Here is a 20,288-nt window from a genome sequence, read left to right on the forward strand (position 1 = left end):
TATCAGTGTTACGACTAGGAAGGAAATTATGGTGGAAGTGGGAAGCTCTGTGCCTCCTCTTGGGGAGAGAGAGGTCCCTGCAGGCATTATGGGTATGTGGGGACACCTGTTGTGATATAATGATTGATAGGAAGTAAATATTTGGTAATTCAGACAACCAAAATACATGTCCTAGGTATTTTTGCTCCTCATCCACAGTTCCTGAAAATCCTTCAGAGCTATAACTGTCCAATGGGTGTCTTGTTAGGTTAATGCAGAGGCTTTGGGGCCCTATCCCAGGGTAGAGGCTTCTTGCCAGGGGCACCAAGCTTGTGATTAGAGGATGGGAACTCCCAGCCCTCAGCCCCCAGGGAAGAGGAAAGGGATGAGTGCTGGAGGTTGAATCAGCAATGGCCAGTGATTTAGTCAGTCATGACTCTGCAGTGAAGCCCTCACAAAACCCTAAGAGAAGAGTACATCTCTCTCTCTCATCTCCTGATTATCTGTCAGAGCTTCCATGCTAGGGGAACCAGGTCGCCTGCACATGCCACCATGCCAGGACCCAAGCACCCTAGGAGGATAGAATCTCTTTTATTTGGGACCTTGCTATATGTGTGTGTTCATCTGGATGTTGTGTCCTTTATGCTACTCTTTGTTAAACTGGTAAACGTGAGTGTTCTCCTGAGATTCTGAGGCACCCTAGCAACTTGGGCAGACCTAAGGGGGAGGTTGTTGGAACACCCAATCTTAGCCTGCAGGTTGGAAGCACAGGCTGATCGCATGGGGCTTGCAACCGGGCTCTGGAGCTGGGGTGGAGGGCACTCTTGAGGATAGAAACCTTACCCTGTGGAATCTGGTGTTGTCTCCAGGCAGATAGCCTCAGAATTGAGTTCTCAAACACCCTGCTGGTGTTCAAGAATTGCTTGGTGTTGTATGCATTGGAAACAGGTCCGGTATCCTGAAAGGAGTTACACTGCTGTGTATGAAAAAGAACGATCTCTCATGTACAATTACATGAGCAACAGTGTGGTTACTACACTCCCCCCCCATCATCAAGTCCGCTCCCCACACCCCATTACAGTCGCTGTCCATCGGTGCAGTAAGAGGCCATAGAATCGCTACCTGTCTTCTGTGTGTTATACTGCGATCCCCGTGGCCCCCCACCCCCTACATTCTGTGTGCGGATCGTAATGCCCCCTTGACCCCCTTCCTCATCCCTCCCTTCCCACCCATCCTCGGAGAGGTCCCTTTCCCTTTGGTAACTGTTAGTCCACTCCTGGGTTCTGTGAGTCTGCCTGCTGTTTTGTTCCTTCCCGTTCTTGCTTTGTTCTCATACCTCACAGAGGAGTGAAATCCTTGGGTACCTGGCTTTCTCCACCTCACCTGGCTTATTTCACTGAGCATAACACCCTCTAGCTCCATCCGTGTTGTTGCAAATGGCGGTGGGATGGGTTTTCTTCTTATGGCTGAATGATATTCCACAGTGTGTGTGTGTGTGTGTGTGTGTGTACCGCCTCTTCTTTATCCATTCATCTCCCGATGGACACTTAGGTTGCTTCCATTTCTTGGCTATTGTAAACAGTGCTGCGATCAACATAGGGGTGCATCTGTCTCTTTCAAACTGGGCTCCTGCATTCTTAGGGTAAATTCCCAGGAGAGGAATTCCTGGGTCAAATGGTATTTCTGTTCTTTGGTTTTTTGGGGGAACCTCCATACTGCTTTCCACAATGGTTGAGCTGACTGACATTCCCACCAGCAGTGTAGGAGGATTCCCTCTTCTCCACACCCTCGCCGACATCTGTTGTTGTCTGTCATGTGGGTGGTGGCCATCCTAACTGGTGTGAGGTGACGCCCCATTGTGGTTTCAATGTGCGTTTCTCTGCTGGTTGGCCATGTGGAGCGTCTTTTCATGTGCCTGTCGGCCACCTGAAATTGCTTCTGTGGAGGAGCATCTGTTCAGATCCTCTGCCCATTTTGTGATGGGATTTATTTGCTTTCTGCGTGTGGAGGTTCGTGAGGTCTTGGTATGTATTTTGGATGGCAACGCCTTATCGAATATGTCATCAGTGAATATACGCTCCCATAATGAAGGATGTCTTTTGGTTCTACTGACGGTGGTCAAACAGAATCTTATACACCGGGCCACCATTTCATTCCAAATCTGACTTAATTTTTTTTTTTTTTCAGAACACCAACCAGCCGAGAAAACTGGATCGAAGAGGAGAAGCTGTGATGCAGGAACATCTAGCGGAAAGCTGAGAGGTGAGACAGTGTGGAGACTGGTAGGTTGTATCTTTCCATGTGGTGCTTCTGCCAAGGGTCATAGGGAAAAAACATTGCGAGGGAGATAAAGCCCGGGGTGTTGACGTCAGCTGGTATCGGTGGAGCCACGTAGCCACTGGCCATTGATAGGAAGGCTAGCGTGCGGCACTGTTGTCTTTCCTGCGGAGTTAGACGTGCGGCGTCCCCCCGTGTGCAGTTCAGTCAGAGCCCGTGTGGGACTGTCCTGGCACCGGCCGGGGTGGACCCGAGAGCTGTGCCGTTCCTGCTGGGCTGTCGCAGCATCCCTCTCAGAACAGGGCCTGAGCAGCACTCCCGGGAGAGAGAGAGAGAGAGACAGAGAGACAGAGAGAGACAGAGAGAGAGACAGAGAGACAGAGAGAGAGAAAGAGAAAGAGAATTGCGCTCGAGAGACAGGGGCAGTTTTTTACTCTGTAGCTCCATGAGCATGCTCCCGATGTTTATTTTGAGATCTCTTTCTCAGGAAGATGGACTTGAGTCCAGTTACCAGGTTCCTTTGAAGGTTCGTATTTGTAGGTGGCGCCCTCTGGCTCCCAGAAGCTTTACTCTCGAGATGCTCAGCCCTCGGGGGGATGGCAGGGGTCACAGGGGAGCGGTGCCGGTGCCCACCCCCGCCGGGAGGGAAGAGGCCTTTCCTGCATCCCGGCCGCAGTGCCCGTCTCCACTGCCAGGGCCAGTTTGCGGAGCACGCAGAGAGAAGCTGCCTTCGGTGGGGGCGGCCGTTCTGCAGGCCGGTGCCGGCGGGGAGGCAGGCCGTGTACCGGTCGCAGCACAGTAAGGGGCCTCGGAGCTGCGAGGCCAGCCAGGGGGTTGGAGCGCCCGGAGCTCCCAGAAGAGCCCCCGCCTGCCGGGCAGTTTGGCGCACCTGTCCTTTCTCCTGAGCGGCAAGCTCTGTGGAAGCCCCTTGCCCCTTCAGCAGTTCTCTCGCTGTTAGGAAGTCTCTCAGACTGCCCGCCTCTCTTTTGTCCCACAGCGGCCGGATGTGGATCCCTGTGTTGTCCCACAAGTGGCTGGGATCTCAAGTCCCTCGAAGCCCTCCGCCTGTCTTTGCTTTCCAACCCCACCGATCCTCCAGAGCGCACCACGTGCACGGTAGGTTCGTGCTCCCAGAGCACATCTCCAGGGAAGGAAAGGGCTCTGGGGTCCCTCTGGATCACAGGCTTTGGTTCGTCACACTTCTCCTTGAGGCGACAGCCCACCGCAGCAGCCTTCTACCCTGCTGCTGTTCCAGGATTTGGTGTAGTTGTTCTATTTCCGTGTAGTACGTATGTATGTGGTTTTGGTTTTGGGAGGAGGTTTCTGCCTCCCCTGTCACGTGAGCCGCCGTCTTTAATCCCATCAGCACATCTTTTTCTTTTTCCTTTTTCCTATTTCCTACCCCCCCCTCACCCCCCCCCCCCCCCCCAGTTTCACTTGTGTAGGGTACCTGCGCCCACCCCTTCGGCTTGTAGTCTGTCTGTGTCCTTGGATCTCAAGTGAGTCTCCTGTAAGGGAGCACGTAGGTGGTCTTGAGTTTTCATCCCCTCTTTTAACCCTGTGTCTTTTGATTGGAGCACTCAGAGCCTGTCCTTTTCTTCTGATAATTGAGAGCTGTGTCCTTACTGCACTTTAAAATTTTTTCTTGTTATCATTAATCTACAATCACATGAAGAACATTATGTTCACCAAGTACACCAAGTCCTCCGCAAAAACCCCGTTACAGTCGCTGTCCATCAGCGTAGTTGGATGCTGCAGACCCCTTCACCATGTCCCCCCCCCACACACCCCGTTACAGTCGCTGTGCATCAGCGTGTAGTATGGAGCTGTAGAATCACTACTTGTCTTCTCTGTGTTGTACAGCCCTCCCCATGCCGCCCCGCCCCCGCCGCCTCACACATTATACATGCTAACCCTAATGCCCCCTTTCTTTGTCCCCACCATTATCCATCCCTTCCCACCCACCCTCCCCAGTCCCTTTCCCTTTGATGACTGACTGTTAGTCCACTCCCGGGTTCTGTTCATCTGCTGCTGTTTTTTTCCTTCAGTTTTTCTTTGTTGTTACACTCCACATAAGAGTGAAATCATTTGGTACGTGACTTTCTCCGCCTGGCTTATTTCACTGAGCATAATACCCTCTAGCTCCATCCACGTTGTGGCAGATGGTAGGGTTTGTTTTCTTCTTATGGCTGCTTACTGCACTTTTTAAACTGGATTTCCTTCTTCTTTCTTGTTTGTAGTTTCGCTGTGTGCTTTCACCATTGCTCTCCTGGTGATGAGCAATAGCTTTGTGTGAATTGATATGTATCTGTATCTGTCTATGTGTCTGTCTGTCTGTCTGTCTATAATCTATCTATCTATCTATCTATCTATCTATCTATCTATCTATCTATCTATCTGTCTATCTGTCTATCATCTATCTATCTATCTATCTATCTATCTATCTATCTATCATCTATCTTCTGCTATGTATCTATCTATAATCTATCTGTCTTCTATTGTCTATGTGTCTGTCTATCTATCTGTCTGTCTGTCTATGTAATCTATCTATCATCTTTTTGTCTGCCCATCTATCCTTATGTACAGAACAGTTAGCAACATAGCCTATGTCACTTCCCTACATTCTGCTTCCAAAAACCTTGCAAGGTAACTAGGCCGTAGGGAGAGCACACTGGGTTCACTGAGACACTTGCAGGTCGAGTCAGCCGCGTGTGCCTACAAAACCAGTAAATGGTGGTGCAGGGACTTGAACGCGTGTCTCTGTCCTCTGTCCTCCTTTACCTCCTTCTCACTTGCTGTCTGTATTCAGCCGCATTCGCTGACTTAAGTGCTCCCTGAAGACCACAAGTATCCTTCCTCTGGGCCTGTTGTAGACAGAAAAGTCAACCTGGTGCTCTGCTCACCACCATGTTTGAGGGACGTCGGCGTCATCACCGCTGATAGGAGGAGGGACAGATAAAGAGGAGCCACCAATTTCTGGACAGGAGCAGTTGGGAGCAGAGAGTGTGTTGTGGAGTGACGTGTTTATTTGCGTGTCCAAACTTCCCTCTTTATGTGGTTATTATTTCTTTACCTTCGTGAACGTCCTAAACCCCAGTGATTTCTAAAGCCCGGACGCACATTATTACGGCAATTCAGTTGTTGACGTGTGAAAAGATGAGAAGGACGTTGCTGTACCACTAAATCTATGGCTGGGCACTGCTGAAACCAAACAGAAAGAATTCACGGTGCCCAGATAGGGCTATTTTCTACTGACTGTCTCTGGGGACTCAAACAGAATCCATCTGTCTGTCTGTCTGTCTTTCAGTTTCACTTGTGTAGGGTACCTGCGCCCACCCCTTCCGCTTGTAGTCTGTCTTGTGTCCTTGGATCTCAAGTGAGTCTCCTGTAAGGGAGCATGTTAGGTGGTCTTGAGTTTTCATCCCTCCTTTTAACCCTGTGACTTTTGATGGGAGCACTCAGAGCCTGTCCTTTCATTCTGAGAATTGAGAGCTGTGCCCTTATTGCACTTTAAAAATGCTTTTTGTTATCATTAATCTACAATCACATGAAGAACATTATGTTTACTAGGCTCCCCCCTTCACCAAGTCCCCCCCGCCTCCCCCCCCCCCCCGCCAAACCCCGTTACAGTCGCTGTCCATCAGCATGTAGTAAGATGCTGTAGAATCACTACTTGTCTTCTCTGTGTTGTACAGCCTTCCCCGTGGCCCCCCACCCCACACGTTATACATGCTAATCCTAATGCCCCCTTTCTTTTTCCCCGCCCTTATCCCTCCCTTCCCACCCCACCCCCTCCCCAGTCCCTTTCCCTTTGGTAACTGTTAGTCCACTCTCGGGTTCTCTTCATCTGCTGCTGTTTTTTTCCTTCAGTTTTTCTTTGTTGTTATACTCCACATAAGAGTGAAATCATGTGGTACGTGTCTTTCTCCTCCTGGCTTATTTCACTGAGCATGATACCCTCTAGCTCCATCCACGTTGTTGCAGATGGTAGGGTTTGTTTTCCTCTTATGGCTGCTTACTGCACTTTTTTTAAACTGGATCTCATTCTTCCCTTTTGTTTGTAGATTCGCTATGTGCTTTCACCTTTGCTCTCGTGGTCGGGAGCAATAGCTTTGTGTGAATCGATATGTATCTGTATCGGTCCATGTGTCTTGTCTGTCTGTCTCTCTGTCTATCTATCATCTGTCTGTCTGTCTATCTATCTAGTCTATCTAATCTATCTACCATCTTTTTGTCTGCCCATCTATCCTTATGTACAGAACAGTTAGCAACATAGCCTATGTCACTTCCCTACATTCTGCTTCCAAAAACCTTGCAAGGTAACTAGACCGTAGGGAGAGCACACTGGGTTCACTGAGACACTTGCAGGTCGAGTCAGCCGCGTGTGCCTACAAAACCAGTAAATGGTGGTGCACGGACTTGAACGCGTGTCTCTGTCCTCTGTCCTCCTTTACCTCCTTCTCACTTACTGTCTGTATTCAGCCGCATTCGCTGACTTAAGTGCTCCCTGAAGACCACAAGTATCCTTCCTCTGGGCCTGTTGTAGACAGAAAAGTCAACCTGGTGCTCTGCTCACCACCATGTTTGAGGGACGTCGGCGTCATCACCGCTGATAGGAGGAGGGACAGATAAAGAGGAGCCACCAGTTTCTGGATAGGAGCAGTTGGGAGCAGAGCGCGTGTGGTGGAGTGACGTGTTTATTTGCGTGTCCAAACTTTATTTACTCACGGCTGAAGGTGGTGCCTAAGGTCATCCCACGTGAGCCATGGTGAGACGAAGTGATGTGGTAGAATTAAAGCCTGTACACCTCGGCGTGATACATAGGAGACACACCATGGGTGCTCTTTGCTCCTCTCCTGTCCTGGCTTATGACCTTAACTAACTTGATGGTTCAGAGCGGTCCCAGCAACGTTTCCAGCAAGATCTTTCTAAAATTGCATAGAAACACTTGGCAAAGATATCCCCAGAGGCTAGTGGAAAATTTTACTCTTTCTGGTCATAGTTTGCCAGATGTTTGCCCTATCCTGCATTCCTTTGTTACTTTTGCATCTCCTGTGATTGTAGACCGACTGGGGCAGTGGTGTACACACGCACGCACGCACGCACACACACACACGGCTGAGAGTTAACGGAGACCCCAGTTATCGGAAACTGCAGCCCACACTGTAAAAAAAAAAACGTGCATAAGTTGTGCTCCTGGTGTTCCCCCCATAGGGAGCAGTCTTCAAAGTGCAGAGGTGGTTGGGCACAGATACCTATGCAGACACCTAAGCACGAATATCTCTGCGTAGGCTCTCTCCATCCATCGTCTAAGTGCGTCTCTGTTTACCTAGGTATGTATGTTAGTCTACTCAAGCTGACAACCAGAGTGTCATTGAGTGGGCGCTTCATCCATAAACACCAATTTCTCGCCATTCTGGAAGCAGAAGTCCAAGACCAGGGCAGGTTCAGTTCCTGGTGAGGTCCCTTCTCCTGGCTTGCATACGGCCGCCTCCCTGCTGTGTCCACACGGGGTCGAGGGAGAAAGCTCGGTCCTCTGTTCCTCTTAATAGCACTGATTGCATAATGGCAGCTCCACCCACACCCTCATGATATCTTCCGGACCTAATTACCTCCAAAGGCCCCACCTCCCAATACCATGACAGTGGGGGTTAGGGCTTCAACCCTGACTCAATTCAAATGTGAATGTCTGTGTGTGTGTGTGTGTGTGTGTGTGTGTGTGTGTGTGTGTGTGTGTGTGTGTGTGTGCTGGCGGCGGCGGGGTGTTAGAAGGAGCGGAAGATGGTGAGGTGAGGGCCCCCAAATTCAGTCCATAACTCTGTATCTATCATCTGTCTATTGTCTATCTAATCCATCAATACCTTACCATCTATCTGTCTAATCTAACCTACCTATATCATCTATCCTATCTAGTCTACCACCTGTCATCTATATATATCTTATCTATCATCTCTCTGTCAATCTATTCATCTAATCTATGAATATCTAATGTGTCTATTTCTAATCTATCATCTATCACCTGTCATCTATCTGTCACCTACCTGTCATCATCTTTTTGTCTCCCCATCTATCCTTATGTACAGAACAGTGTAAGATGAATTCTAGCTGAAACAAGCAGGTGAAGAGAGGCAACAAAGGGCCCGGTAGTTTGTTTGTACGCAAATACCCGGGCGAGATTTCCCCGGTCTGTAGAAATGGAGGCTGGGGAATTCCCACTTAAGTAGACAGGCAGCGAGATTTTAAAGAAGGTAGGGGGAGGCAGAGCTTAGAGTTACAGCAGCGCGAGGATTGGCTAGCCCAAGGCACATTTTTCAGGTTGGGAGGGGGCAACAGCCAAGAACTTTGGCACATCGTCAGCGCCCGATGTGGGAGGGGGCAGCAGCCGGGGAGACTTTGGCACATCATCAGGGTCCGACGTGCTCGCTCCTCCCATCAGTGCCCCCAGCCTTACCAACAGTTCACAACATGGCTGTCTGTCTGTCCATCATCTATCTATTCTATCTATCTATACCTATCATCGATCCTATCTAATCTATCATCTATCTACCTGTCTATCTGCCCTATCTATCTGTCATCATCTTTTTGTCTACCCATCTATCCTTACGTACAGAACAGTTGACAAGATGGCTTATATGTCACTTCCCTACCTACTTAACGTTTCCAAAAGCTTGCAAGGTAACTAGGCCCTAGAGACACACAGCACTGGGTTCACCGAGACATTTGCACGTCGCGTCCACAGCGTGTGATTACAAAACTAGTAAATGGTGGTGCGGGGACTTCAACCCATATGTCTGTCCCCGGTCCTCTTTTCCCTCCTTGCTGACGGTATTGTAGCCGCATTTGTTGACTGACTGCTCCCTGAAGACCACAAGCATCCTTCCTCTTGGCTTTTTCCATCATTTATCCCGTTGTATGGAATGCTTTTCCCTCAGATACCTGGTTCTGTCACCTCCTTCTAGACTGTTCCCAAGTCCCACCTCCCTGGTGAGGCTTACCCTGTCCACTGTTTATTTTGGAGGCCCTGCCTTCCTCTGCCTATAATCTCAGTCCTCCGTATCCTGCTTTTTAGTCTTCATAGTGTTTGTTACCGGCTAAGCTACCGGAAAACTTAAACAGATGTTCCTTGTCTCTTTTCCTCCCCTCCAAGTAGAACGTGGTCTCCACGAGGTAGGAGTTCTGCGTGTATTAAGTCTGGTGTGGAGACCCTGCAGACTCTAGGGTCAGCCGAGAAGTGGGCACAGTTGTAACTCAACGCGGCTTGACATTTTAGCAGTTTAGGTTAGAGTCAGGCCAGGCAGTCATTAAAGAGGGACCTTTTCTGATATTACTAAGCTACTACTTGATAAGTTCTAAGTAAGCTCAAATTTTCAGTAATCATACGGCAGGCGGAAGCCCTTCCTTCTGTCGTTCCTCCAGCCTCGAGGACCTGGATGCCAAATCCGTTCTCTCGTGGGGAAGTGGGAATGCGTGAGGCTGATCGGCCAAAGTCTTAAGTTACACAAGACACACACATGCAGCATTACACATGTTAAAAAACCGAAATGATAAGAGTGGTTTCCTGTGTCACAGCAGGGATTCCCTAGCCTCCAGTGAGCTCAGAGCAGTGGGAGAGGAGAGGGAAGGGGCCACATAAGCCAACCCGGTCTCCTTCCCCTGGACTCGCCTCCCCCTGGGTTGTCATCCATTAAAACGCGCAGCACGCAGACCTCGCGGTGAGCACGCAGAGTCATAAAACGCGGCCACTTCCACATCCCAGTCACTGGGGCATGGACCATGTCGCATAGTGAAGTGTGGCTCAGAACATTATCACTCGTGTATGTCGCCGAGTCAAAGAGTAAACAGAGCAGAGGCGTACTAGCAAGAACAGGGTTTAGTGTGAATATGTACTATACACACCTATTGTGGGAAAGGTTTCGTTAAATGGACAGGAGGACATAGGCCTTGTCTGGAGCCGGGGGAGACCTGAAGGTGCCGTTGGCAAGGGCTGTGGCGTGTCCACCGGGTCGGAGTCCGAGTTAGGGGAAGGGCCGAGGCCGTCGGCTGTGCCTCCCACGGCCTCGTGTGGGGCCGGGGGTGACGGGAGGATGACCGCCCGTGCGGTGTGTGAGGTGCGCAGGAGGCCGGCGGTGGTGCCGCCCACGGCCTCGTGTGGGGCCGGTGGGGACCGGAAGAGGACGGCCATCGAGGGTCGTGTCGTGTCCATCGGCGCGTCTCGAGCGTCATTGTCGGCCTTCGGGCCGGCGGTGGTGGTGCTCCCCACGGCCTCGTGTGGGGCCTGGGGGGGGGGACCGACCGCAAGATCACGGCCAGCCGGGGTGGCGCCGTGTCCATCGGCTCGTCTTGAGCGTCAGCGTCGGCCTGAAGGCCGGCGCTTGTACTGCCCATGGCCTCGTCTGGGGCCGGGGGGCAGTCGTAGGTGCCGTTCCCGAGGGTGGTGGCGTGCGCGTCGGGTCATCGTCCGACTTGGGGGTAGGGCCGAGCCCGTCGTCGGTGCCTCCCACGGCATCGTGTGGGTCCAGGGGAGACCGGACGATGACCGCCCGCGCGGCGGGTGTCTGAGGTGCGCAGGAGGCCGGCGGAGGTGCTGCCCACGGACTCGTGTGGGGCCGGGGGGTACTGGAAGATGACGGCCATCGAGGGTGCTGTCGTGCCTTGGCTCGTCTTGAGTGTCAGCGTCAGCCTTCAGGCCGGCGCTGGTGCTGCCCTGTGCCTTGTCTGGGGTCGGGGGGCAGTTGTAGGTGCCTTTCCCGAGGGCGGTGGCGTGCCCATCGGGTCCGAGGCCGACTTACGGGTAGGGCCGAGGCCGTCGTCTGTGCCTCCCACGGCATCGTATGGGTCCAGGGGAGACCAGACGATGACTGCCCACGCGGCGGGTATCTGGGGTGCACACGAGGCCGGCGGTGTTGCTGCCCGCGGCCTCGTGTGGGGCCGGGGGCGACCGGAAGATGACGGCCATCGAGGGTGGTGTCGTGTCCATCGGCTCGTCCTCTGCGTCATGACCCGCCCTCGGGCTGAAGGTGGCGCTGTGCGGGGCCGGGGGCGACCGGAAGATGACGGCCATCGAGGGTGGTGTCGTGTCCATCGGCTCGTCTTCTGCGTCATGGCCGGCCCTCGGGCCGAAGGTGGCGCTGTGCGGGGCCGGGGGCGACCGGAAGATGACGGCCATCGAGGGTGGTGTCGTGTCCATCGGCTCGTCTTCTGCGTCATGGCCGGCCCTCGGGCCGAAGGTGGCGCTGCCCGCGGCCTCGTGCGGGACCGGGGGTGACCGGAAGATGATGGCCATCGAGGGTGGTGTTGTGTCCATCGGCTCGTCTTGAGCGTCAGCCTTCAGGCTGGCGCTTGTGCAGCCCACGGACTTGTCCGGGACCGGGGGGCAGTTGTATGTGCCTTTTCCGAAGGCGGTGGCCTGCCCATCGGGTCGTCGTCCGCCTTGCGGGTAGGGCCGAGGCCGTCGCCTGCACCTCCCACGGTATCGTATGGGGCCAGGGGAGACCAGACGATGACCGCCCGCGCGGTGGGTGCCTGAGGTGCACAGGAGGCCGGCGGTGTTGCTGCCCAAGGCCTCGTGTGGGGCCGGGGTGGGGGACCGAAAGAGGACGGCCAGCGATGGTGGCGTCGTGTCCATCAGGCCGGCACTTGTGCTGCCCAAGGCCTTGTCTGTTGGCTGGCTCTGGATGGCGGTTTTGCAGAGGCAGGGCACCTCGAGGTGGGCTGGTAGTGGTGCCCGTGTGCCCTGCGGAGGAGGAGCTCGTCTGGGTGGTCTCTCTCCAGCCGTCTGCCGGGAGCCTAGGATGGTCCAGAGGCCCAGGACTGCTCCCCGTGGAAGTGGGAACTCTGCTGGTGAAAGTGGGAAAAGCCAGCTGCTAAAGGCACAGGATCCCGGTGGAACAGCCTGTGACCAGGGCAGTGGGCAGGTGCCGGGTGCTCCCTGGCAGGAGGGTAGGGGGCAGCGTCCCGGGGACGGGGAGGACCGGCGGGCAAAGAAGGTGGGGCTGGGGAGGCGGCGGGTGGGGCGGGCCACAAACCTTAGGAAGGAAGAAACTGTCCACACAGAAAAATGGGTTGTGGTGTGCGCCAAACGATCCGAGGAAAGGGTCTGAAGCTAGGGAGAGGGTCTCCTTTGCCACTGACTCCTTCTCAGGCCAAGCACGCACTGAGCTGCCCAGCTAGGGCGAGCCTGATATGTATGTCAGCCAGGGGACGCATCATAAAGCAGCCTGGGCCACTGTGACGTCACCCAGGGGCCGCATCACCAAGCCCCCACTGCCTTAAGCTCACCGGCCCCGCCCAGAGGAGACCCTGGGCCAGTGCCGAGGCCACGGCGCGGCCCCAAGGCCAAACCCAGTAGAATCCCTAGCCCCCGGGACTGCCCGCTGAGGGCCGTGCAGGTGTTTGGACCAACGAGGCCACCATGCAGACCGTCGAGGGCTGCAGTGCCCACGTCTGCCAGAGCTCAGCCCGCCCGGGTGCCGGCTCCGCACGGGCTCGGCACCCGGGGTGCGGCGGGCGGCAAGTGCCGTGGCCCCGCGCTCCCGGAGGCCAGGGCCTTGCTCGCAGCCCGGCGCGGAGCCACCCAGCGGCTGCCCAGGGCACGGCCCGCCCTTTTCCCGGGCCTCCCCAGCTTCTCCGGGACACCTGGAGCCAGGCATGCCCTCTCGGCCATGGCCAGCCAGGCGGCTGACCTCTGAGGAGGGCGCAGACCCCATGACTTGCCTTTCTAGCTAGCGGGCCGGGCAGGTTCGGTTCTTTCTTTGCTCCTCACAGAAAGCGTAGGTCGGGGACCACCGGGTCTCAGCGTAGCCACATCCCGCATTCTGACCGGGCCTGGCCGCCCAGATTTTCCTCTCTGATCTAGTTTTGGGGGCCTGGGTCTCGTACGTGAGTAACACAACACAGTGACCTGGGAGACACTTTTTATTTTTGAAATGCTCCTCCTCTAGACTCTTGGTCTCGATGGTGTCGCCGTTCTTGCCCGTCAGCCAAGCTGGAAGCTTGCGGGGCAACCTCGCCTCCTCTCAGCAGTCAGCCTGTCCACTCCCGATCCTGACTGTTCATCCTTTATGTTATAACCTGTGAGGCTCGTGTCCCGTGTCAGTGACCCTGCTTCTAGTTTCTCAGGTCTTTCCTGGTGGACCTCGTCCCCGGGGGCTTGCTCACTGCTTCACTGTGGAAACACTGACGCTGTTACAGAATAAAATGTGATGTTCTCCAGCCCCAACTCACGGTCTGGCCTTCACTTTTGTCTACATCTCCATCCCTAAGAGCCCAGCTCCCTGCTCCTTGCCAAGATCCTGCCTCGTGCCTTTTCGTCTCTGAATTACTTCCTCTGGGGGTTCCCACCTCTTGCCTCTGGTTTTTAAGACATTTCACCGCAGCAGAAGCACATGGATCGTCGGAGACCCACCACTCTAGTCGCCTCCTCTTGGAGGCTTCCCGTGCGCTCTCACTCAGGCGTGCCCTCCTCTCCCTTCTCCGTACTTGGTGAGAACCTCCCTCGCCAAATGGGAGTCTGTCGGCTCGTGCACATCACTCTTCAGGTCACGGGACCTGTGGAACAGTGCTGACAGTGGATGACTGGACTCGGCTTCAAAGCTCAGCTGCCCGTTCGGTGGTCCCCGGTGCCGCTCGCTCCTCCGCCAACCGTTCGTCATGTTCCAAACCGTGCGGGACATGAATGCGGGCGGGATGCCACCGACGACCCCTCGGTCCCCGCAGTGTATGCCTCCGGGTGCTTAGGGAGTGGCCCGGCGAGCCGAGCCCACAACCTTACCTGGAACGGCGATGAGCGCAGGGCGTGTGGGGGCAGGCCCCAGGCCGCTGCTGCCGCTGCTGTGATGACTCCTCTCTCTGGCCCAGTGGGGTGAGAGTCCAGATCTCTTCTTGTTCTCCGCCTGTGCCTTTTCCATAGTGGTGTAGTTTTGTTGTATGGGGGCGGCTTCTCTCGTGTCTCTGAGGGAATGAAGTATGGGCCTCAGAAGCCCCTTGTGTCAGTTTTCATTGTACTGTGCCGTCTTCTGTTTCTGCGTCCTTGGGTTTTCTCCCGCTGCTGCCGCTTTTCCTCTGAGAGGACCTGTACCACGGGCCTGTTTGTAGACAGAAGAGTAAACCTGGCGCTTTGCTCACCACCATCTCTGAGGGACATCGGCGTCACCGCTGATAGGAGGGAGGGACAGGTGAAAAGAAACACCCGAGCTCCAGACAGGAGCAGTCGGGAGCGGTGGGTGTGTGGTGGAGTGACGTGTTTGCTTGAGCGTCCAAGCTTCCCTCTCTGTATCCGGTTATTGCTTCTTTACATTCGTGAGCATCATAAAATCCACTGATTTCAAAAGCCCAAGACGCATAGTATTACAGCAATTCAGTTGTTGAGGTGAGAAAAGATGAGAAGGGCCTCGCTATACCACTGAGCCTATGACTGGGCACTGCCCAAACCAAACAGAAAGAATCCACGGTGGCCAGGAAGGGCTAGTTTCTACTGACTTGTCTCTCTGGGCACTCAAACAGGGTCCCATTTTTTTTTTTGTTTTTACTTTGTTTTTGTTTTCCTTCTTGGTGTCAGTAATGTACAGTCACATGAGCAACATGACGGTTACTAGTCTCCCCCTCCTCCCGCCTCCCCCCCATCATCAAGTCCGCTCCCCACACCCCATTACAGTCGCTGTCCATCGGTGCAGTAAGAGGCCATAGAATCGCTACCTGTCTTCTGTGTGTTATACTGCGATCCCCGTGGCCCCCCACCCCCTACATTCTGTGTGCGGATCGTAATGCCCCCTTGACCCCCTTCCTCATCCCTCCCTTCCCACCCATCCTCGGAGAGGTCCCTTTCCCTTTGGTAACTGTTAGTCCACTCCTGGGTTCTGTGAGTCTGCCTGCTGTTTTGAGGTTTTTTTGGAAGACATGGGTATAGTAGGACTGCATGATTGCTTTAAACCAAATCAGGACTGTGGTGGGTTTTTTCTTATTTTCGTAATTGCCTGAGTCATCTCACTCACCTGGAGGTACTGTGGCCTGTTTCTTCTCTAGTGACTGGAAGACAAGTGGGTGGCACCATCAGAGAAAACGCTGGGTCTTTCCTGGGCTGTAGCTAATGCTCGTGTTGCTCAGACTTGCTTCTCTAAGCGTCTGGTTTGTACCCTTGAAATCAGTTGCTAGGCTATTAGAATCTTTCGATCAGAAGGAAAAAAAGCAATGCTCATTGACAAAGGGCAGAAGATTTTTGCTGCAGATTCACAAATGTCACTCTTGCAGTGCTTTATGTGGGCACCTGAGAAACAGTTTGGTGTCTTAGCCCCCTTTTGGTAGTGGGGACTCCTAACCCCATGGCCTTCTAGCTCCTACAGGTGTTTCCCAAAGTCTCTGTTGCAACACTGTATTATCAGAACCACGTACAGGGCTGAAAACAATCACTATTTTGGAAAACATGCTTCTTTAGCTCCTGCAAGGGGAAAGTTTCACCTAAATGTGTAAGATTGCTTAAAAGATGTACTTTAAGAGGTACACTCATTAGATAGCAAATTTATAGTAAAATTATCTGACTCATATCTGAAGGTATGGTCAGCTCGAGCCACTTGTATTTTTAAATGAGGCTCCCCTAATAGCTGCTTATTCTATTTTGTGAAGGGATTATATTTTCTTGAGAAAGGAAGGTCTTGGCTAGATATATTTTGTGAACCCTTGAAGGTCATATTAAAATATGCTAATAATGCTGTACAGTTCAATTTTTTTCGTATTACTTTTCATTGCTCCTTTAACTTAGCTCATGTTTCTGGCCAATGCACAACCCCAGGTCTTTTTTTAAGAGTAATGTGGTTGCATATTCTCATTCCATATGTGAGCAAGAGTGAATTTTCAGAGCATCATATATGAGGATGGGTGTCAGAGAATAACTGAGCCGTAGCTGGTTTGTACCTTGGAGTGGCTGCACATGTCTGTGTCACTAGGGCAGAGCCTGCTTCTCTGCATCCTTGCCCCTGCTCACCTTTTTTAGAGGCTGTGGCTGCCAAACATGGGAGCGGCTTTGACTACGGTGAACTCTGAGGGACGCCTAAAGTATTCTGCTCTGCTCTGCACCCTGCCGCTTGGCCTGCCGCTCAGTCTGCGCAGGGCGTTTGTAAGAAATTGGGGGAGCAGGACTGAGGCCCCATCACATGCTCTCTCCCCATAAGTTGCTGAATGTAGACTCTTCAGAAGATGTGTTGAATGCAAAACTGAAACCCCAGACATGCAACCCAGGGCTACAGCCAGAAGGAGAGCCCACCACACACCTCTACTTACTGGAACAGACGCATGAACTACAGTTTTCCCTCGAAAAAAAGCTGTTTTGAAATCATGGTGTCACTGCTTAGTTGGCATTAAATAAGATCCAGTTCAAATTCCACTTGATGGGTCCCAGGGATGATCCAGGAAATTTTTCTCAGAGCTGGATATCGTGTTTGAGTTTGGGACCAAAGTTTTAATAATTTCTTTTTAAGATACAGCAACTAGAAAAATGTAAATGTCACAATGCTCTGACTTAACATGTAGCCTTCTCTTGCTAGTGGGCACCAAGACCCAATGCGGTGAGACTGAGGCTCTGCAAGTTAAAACCTGGGGTTGTAGTAAGAAAACAATGCTCAGATTTGTTTGTCTTAAAACTTCTGAATTGTTACAGTTACAGTAGGCTGAGTATGGTGCTCTTAAACTGATTCAATACATAATTACTACCACAGTTACATGTCATCTACCCTCCAGCCCACTTTCTGGTTTAGGAAAGAATTAGGAGAGCTCAGCCTAGTCTTGTCTCACGCTTGCTGAGTAACCTGGAAGCATATTGTGTGGTGTTTACCGCCAAGCCCAGGGTCTACATGCAGTGCCCTGGGGACCACACTGTTCAGAGAATGTCGTGTTCTTAGCTGAACTGTTTTACCAGCTCAGTTCTAAGCATATAGTGATTTTGTTATTCCCTTCTTTAACTAGCTGCCTTTAGATTTGGGTAATCATAGTCTTAAAAACTTAGGAAAGAAGCAATGGAAATTGACATAGATGTAAATGTCAAGGGTATTTCAAGACTAATTTTATTTCCTGTGGTGAACTTGTTGGGGCAAAGGAAATGCTCTTGCTAAAAACCAAGTTATGCCATTTTTAAATTAGATCAGGTACCAAGTTGCCATCCTGCCAGGTATACACAGACCAGAAGAAAATTCAGTCAGGGAAACACTTGCTTTTCCACATTACGGTTTTCTGTTAAAATCAAAGAGGAGAAAGGAGAATTTTTTTTCTCTTATACTCTAATATATTTTAGATTTGTTTCTGTTTCAAAGATTTATTAACACTCCCACATGGATGTGTTTATGTTATGTGAATTTAATAACGAACTAAAGTTGTTTCTGTCCTCTGTTATTGAAAGGTGCCAAAACTGATTCTGTTTTGTTTTTATTTTTTTCACTTGCTTTTGCTATATAGGGTTTTCTTGCTTTTTCTAGAAATGCCTTTCATTTAACAGCTTAAGTGTCAGGGTCCACTTTGATCTGCGTAATTATTATTTTTAGATTTCAATTTGTATCCATTTGTCTCTATAGGCATTGGTGAACTCTGGATGTACATTCAGCTTAAAGAGGAATAAATTCCAGAAAACACATATTCTCAAAGTGGAGTGTTCGTTGCCTGCCATCTCTTACACCTTTTCTGATTTTATTTCTGTGCTTGGCTGAAACTTCCCTGTTTATTTGGGAATCTGTGTTTCTGCAGCCAAACCTGAAATCTGTGTTAGTTGGACAAGTGCACAGATTCTCTGAGCATTGAAGGGCACACGTGCAGCCTTGCCTGTGTGATGAGACTGCAGGCTTGTAACCAGGATGGGGGCCAGCACTGGATGTCTCCTGGTTGGTTCCAGTAGATGATGAGGTTTCCTGAGTGTGGTGAGGCCAGTGGCTGGTGTATTCTCCCCTCAGTGGGGCACAGAAAACCAGTAGAGCCCAGCTGTGGCCCTCAGAGCAGGGTTTCCTTTGGGCAGCCACCTCTGAAGGCAGAAGATGACATTTCTGAAGGCACAGTCCAAGGTTGGCCTCATCACTGAACGGCTTCAAACCTTAAACACCAAGACGGTTGAGACGAAAGAACAGCCGTGCGTTTGCTGAAATGTGCTGAATCGTGAGACAGCCAGGTAACCTCCATGCACTTATCACCAGTTTTCCACATTTTTCTAGTTCTGGAAGCACAGGTCAGGTTGGTTCAGCCGTCTTCTCAATCAGCGTGTGCTGAGCCCCTAGAATGGGACGGGTGCTGTGTGAGCAGAACAATAGTCTCCACCCTCCAGGAACAGAGAAGTGGAAGTGAAACAGCACTCGCAGCCCCGTGGGGGTGCAGTCTCGGGGGAGGTGGAGGTGGGCTCCTGGCCTGCAGCCCCCAGCCTCCAGGCTCTCAGGTTCCTGGTGGTGACTCCCCATCTCAAATGTGTATAACCTCTGACATTTGTTACATCTACTCCAGATTTTTCAAGTATTTCATACGTGCAATGGATTATATGCGCATGCACACATGTAATGTGTGCTCATGTGTACACTGAAATGTAGGGCATGATAATCAGCTCTCTGAGGGCCTGCGCCCAGCCTCTTGCCTTTCCCTGGAGGCACTGTGTGCCCTTCTCTGACCCTGTGACACACAGGGAAAGTGCCTGTTTGATAGTGGGAACTCTGTGTAGATCATAGCCTTTACCTCCAATGTATGTACCCTTAAATAATAATAAATGGAATCAATCCTTGTTCTGTCACTTCATTTTCATGCTCATTGCAATTGGTTTTTTTGCAATTTGCAATTATTTTAAAATAAGCACCCTTGTTTATTTCCTCTGCTAAGTACTGCTTCATTGTATGAATGTATATCGCAGTTTTCTCTTCTTTTCCTGGATATTGAACTGCAACTTTCTTGGCAATATGACAGAAGATGTTGCCATGAACATTCTTTTATGTGACCTCTCATGCACGTACACCAGAGTAGATGCAGACCTTGGATAGAACCACTGTATCTTGCAATACAGCACATTGTCAGCTCTAATAGAGGAGCCGGATTGTCCCAAAGTAATGGTTTGGTACCACTGGTGTGGTGGAATTTCGTGTCCTAAAGATCCTCACCTGCATTTAGGGTCATAACACTCAAAGCTGAGAAGTGTACAATGGTGTCTCATCATGGTTTCATTTTGCACATATTTAGTAATTAGAAATTTGAATATGTTTTATTTTGGTAATTCCTATTTCTTCTTGGAAATCCCTCTTCATGTCTCTGTCTATTCTGTTTTTAATGAATTTTGAAAAGTTCTTTGTATTTTTATCAGTTAACTCTTACTTAAGTATTAAAGAAAACAATATTTGAAGTAGCAAAATGTCTGATGCTATTTCAAGAAGCATGTGCAACTTTATTTGAAGAAAATAAAGTTAAATGCCTATGTTGTGTGTGTTATTGTGCACTAATTTTCAGCTTGTCAGTATGTTCATGAAAAGAAGATGTACTTTGGAAAACTTTATGTGCTCTAGAAAGGCTTGCTCTTTGTAGCTATTTTAAAGCTCGTCAGTTCCAGTTATTTGGTAGGAAATTACTGTCATGATCTGGTTTTCTGCTACAGAATTTCACCAAAAGGAAATCTTTCTATAGAGTGTTTGTTTACATGTGTACTTTCCTTAGTATTTCATAATAGGCTTAAAAAGGCCATAATGGTGTTACACTTAAAAGAACATTTTGAAAAGATGTATTTAAGTCACAGAAGATTGTATTGAGCCTAAACTCACAAGTAATCCTTAAGCTGAATAAGATACAATATAACCCCGTGTTTGGTAATGTGTTTCCCCCTGTGTGAACCCACCAGCACAGGAACAAGAAACTGCAGTGCCGGCTCACCTTCTGAGGCCCCTGCCAGCCAGAGGACAGTGTTTTTAATAGACTGAGACTCTGGCATTTGAAAGTATAGAAATTGAAAACTTTGTACTGCTTGTAGTGAATGGCACAGAGATTTAGACCTTTTTATAAATAGCACTCATAATATATGGCCTTTTTGGTTCTATAAT

General features: G+C 50.9%; 1 protein-coding gene and 1 long non-coding RNA gene across 3 annotated transcripts; one reads left to right on the forward strand and one right to left on the reverse strand.

Annotated features, from left to right (window-relative positions):
• Positions 1-1,468: 1,468 nt before the first annotated feature.
• Positions 1,469-19,636, forward strand: LOC140847664 (uncharacterized). The gene is made up of 3 exons (XR_012127664.1): positions 1,469-2,241; positions 3,254-3,372; positions 17,811-19,636. It is a non-coding gene; the product is annotated as an uncharacterized lncRNA (long non-coding RNA).
• Positions 10,120-14,800, reverse strand: LOC140847663 (uncharacterized). Of its 2 annotated transcripts, none has more exons than XM_073228386.1 (2): positions 12,282-14,800; positions 10,120-12,090 (listed from the first exon to the last, which is right to left on the reverse strand). In XM_073228386.1, exon 2 carries the CDS (start codon positions 11,879-11,881, stop codon positions 11,042-11,044), a length of 840 nt encoding a protein of 279 aa, XP_073084487.1. In that variant the 5' UTR covers positions 11,882-12,090; positions 12,282-14,800; the 3' UTR covers positions 10,120-11,041. The 2 variants fall into 2 exon arrangements, with proteins under 2 accessions (XP_073084487.1, XP_073084488.1); XM_073228387.1 differs by having other exon boundaries at positions 10,120-12,093.
• Positions 19,637-20,288: the final 652 nt, after the last annotated feature.

The sequence above is a fragment of the Manis javanica genome, unplaced genomic scaffold (genome assembly GCF_040802235.1).
Source record: "Manis javanica isolate MJ-LG unplaced genomic scaffold, MJ_LKY HiC_scaffold_30, whole genome shotgun sequence".
In the NCBI taxonomy this organism is placed as follows: domain Eukaryota; kingdom Metazoa; phylum Chordata; class Mammalia; order Pholidota; family Manidae; genus Manis; species Manis javanica.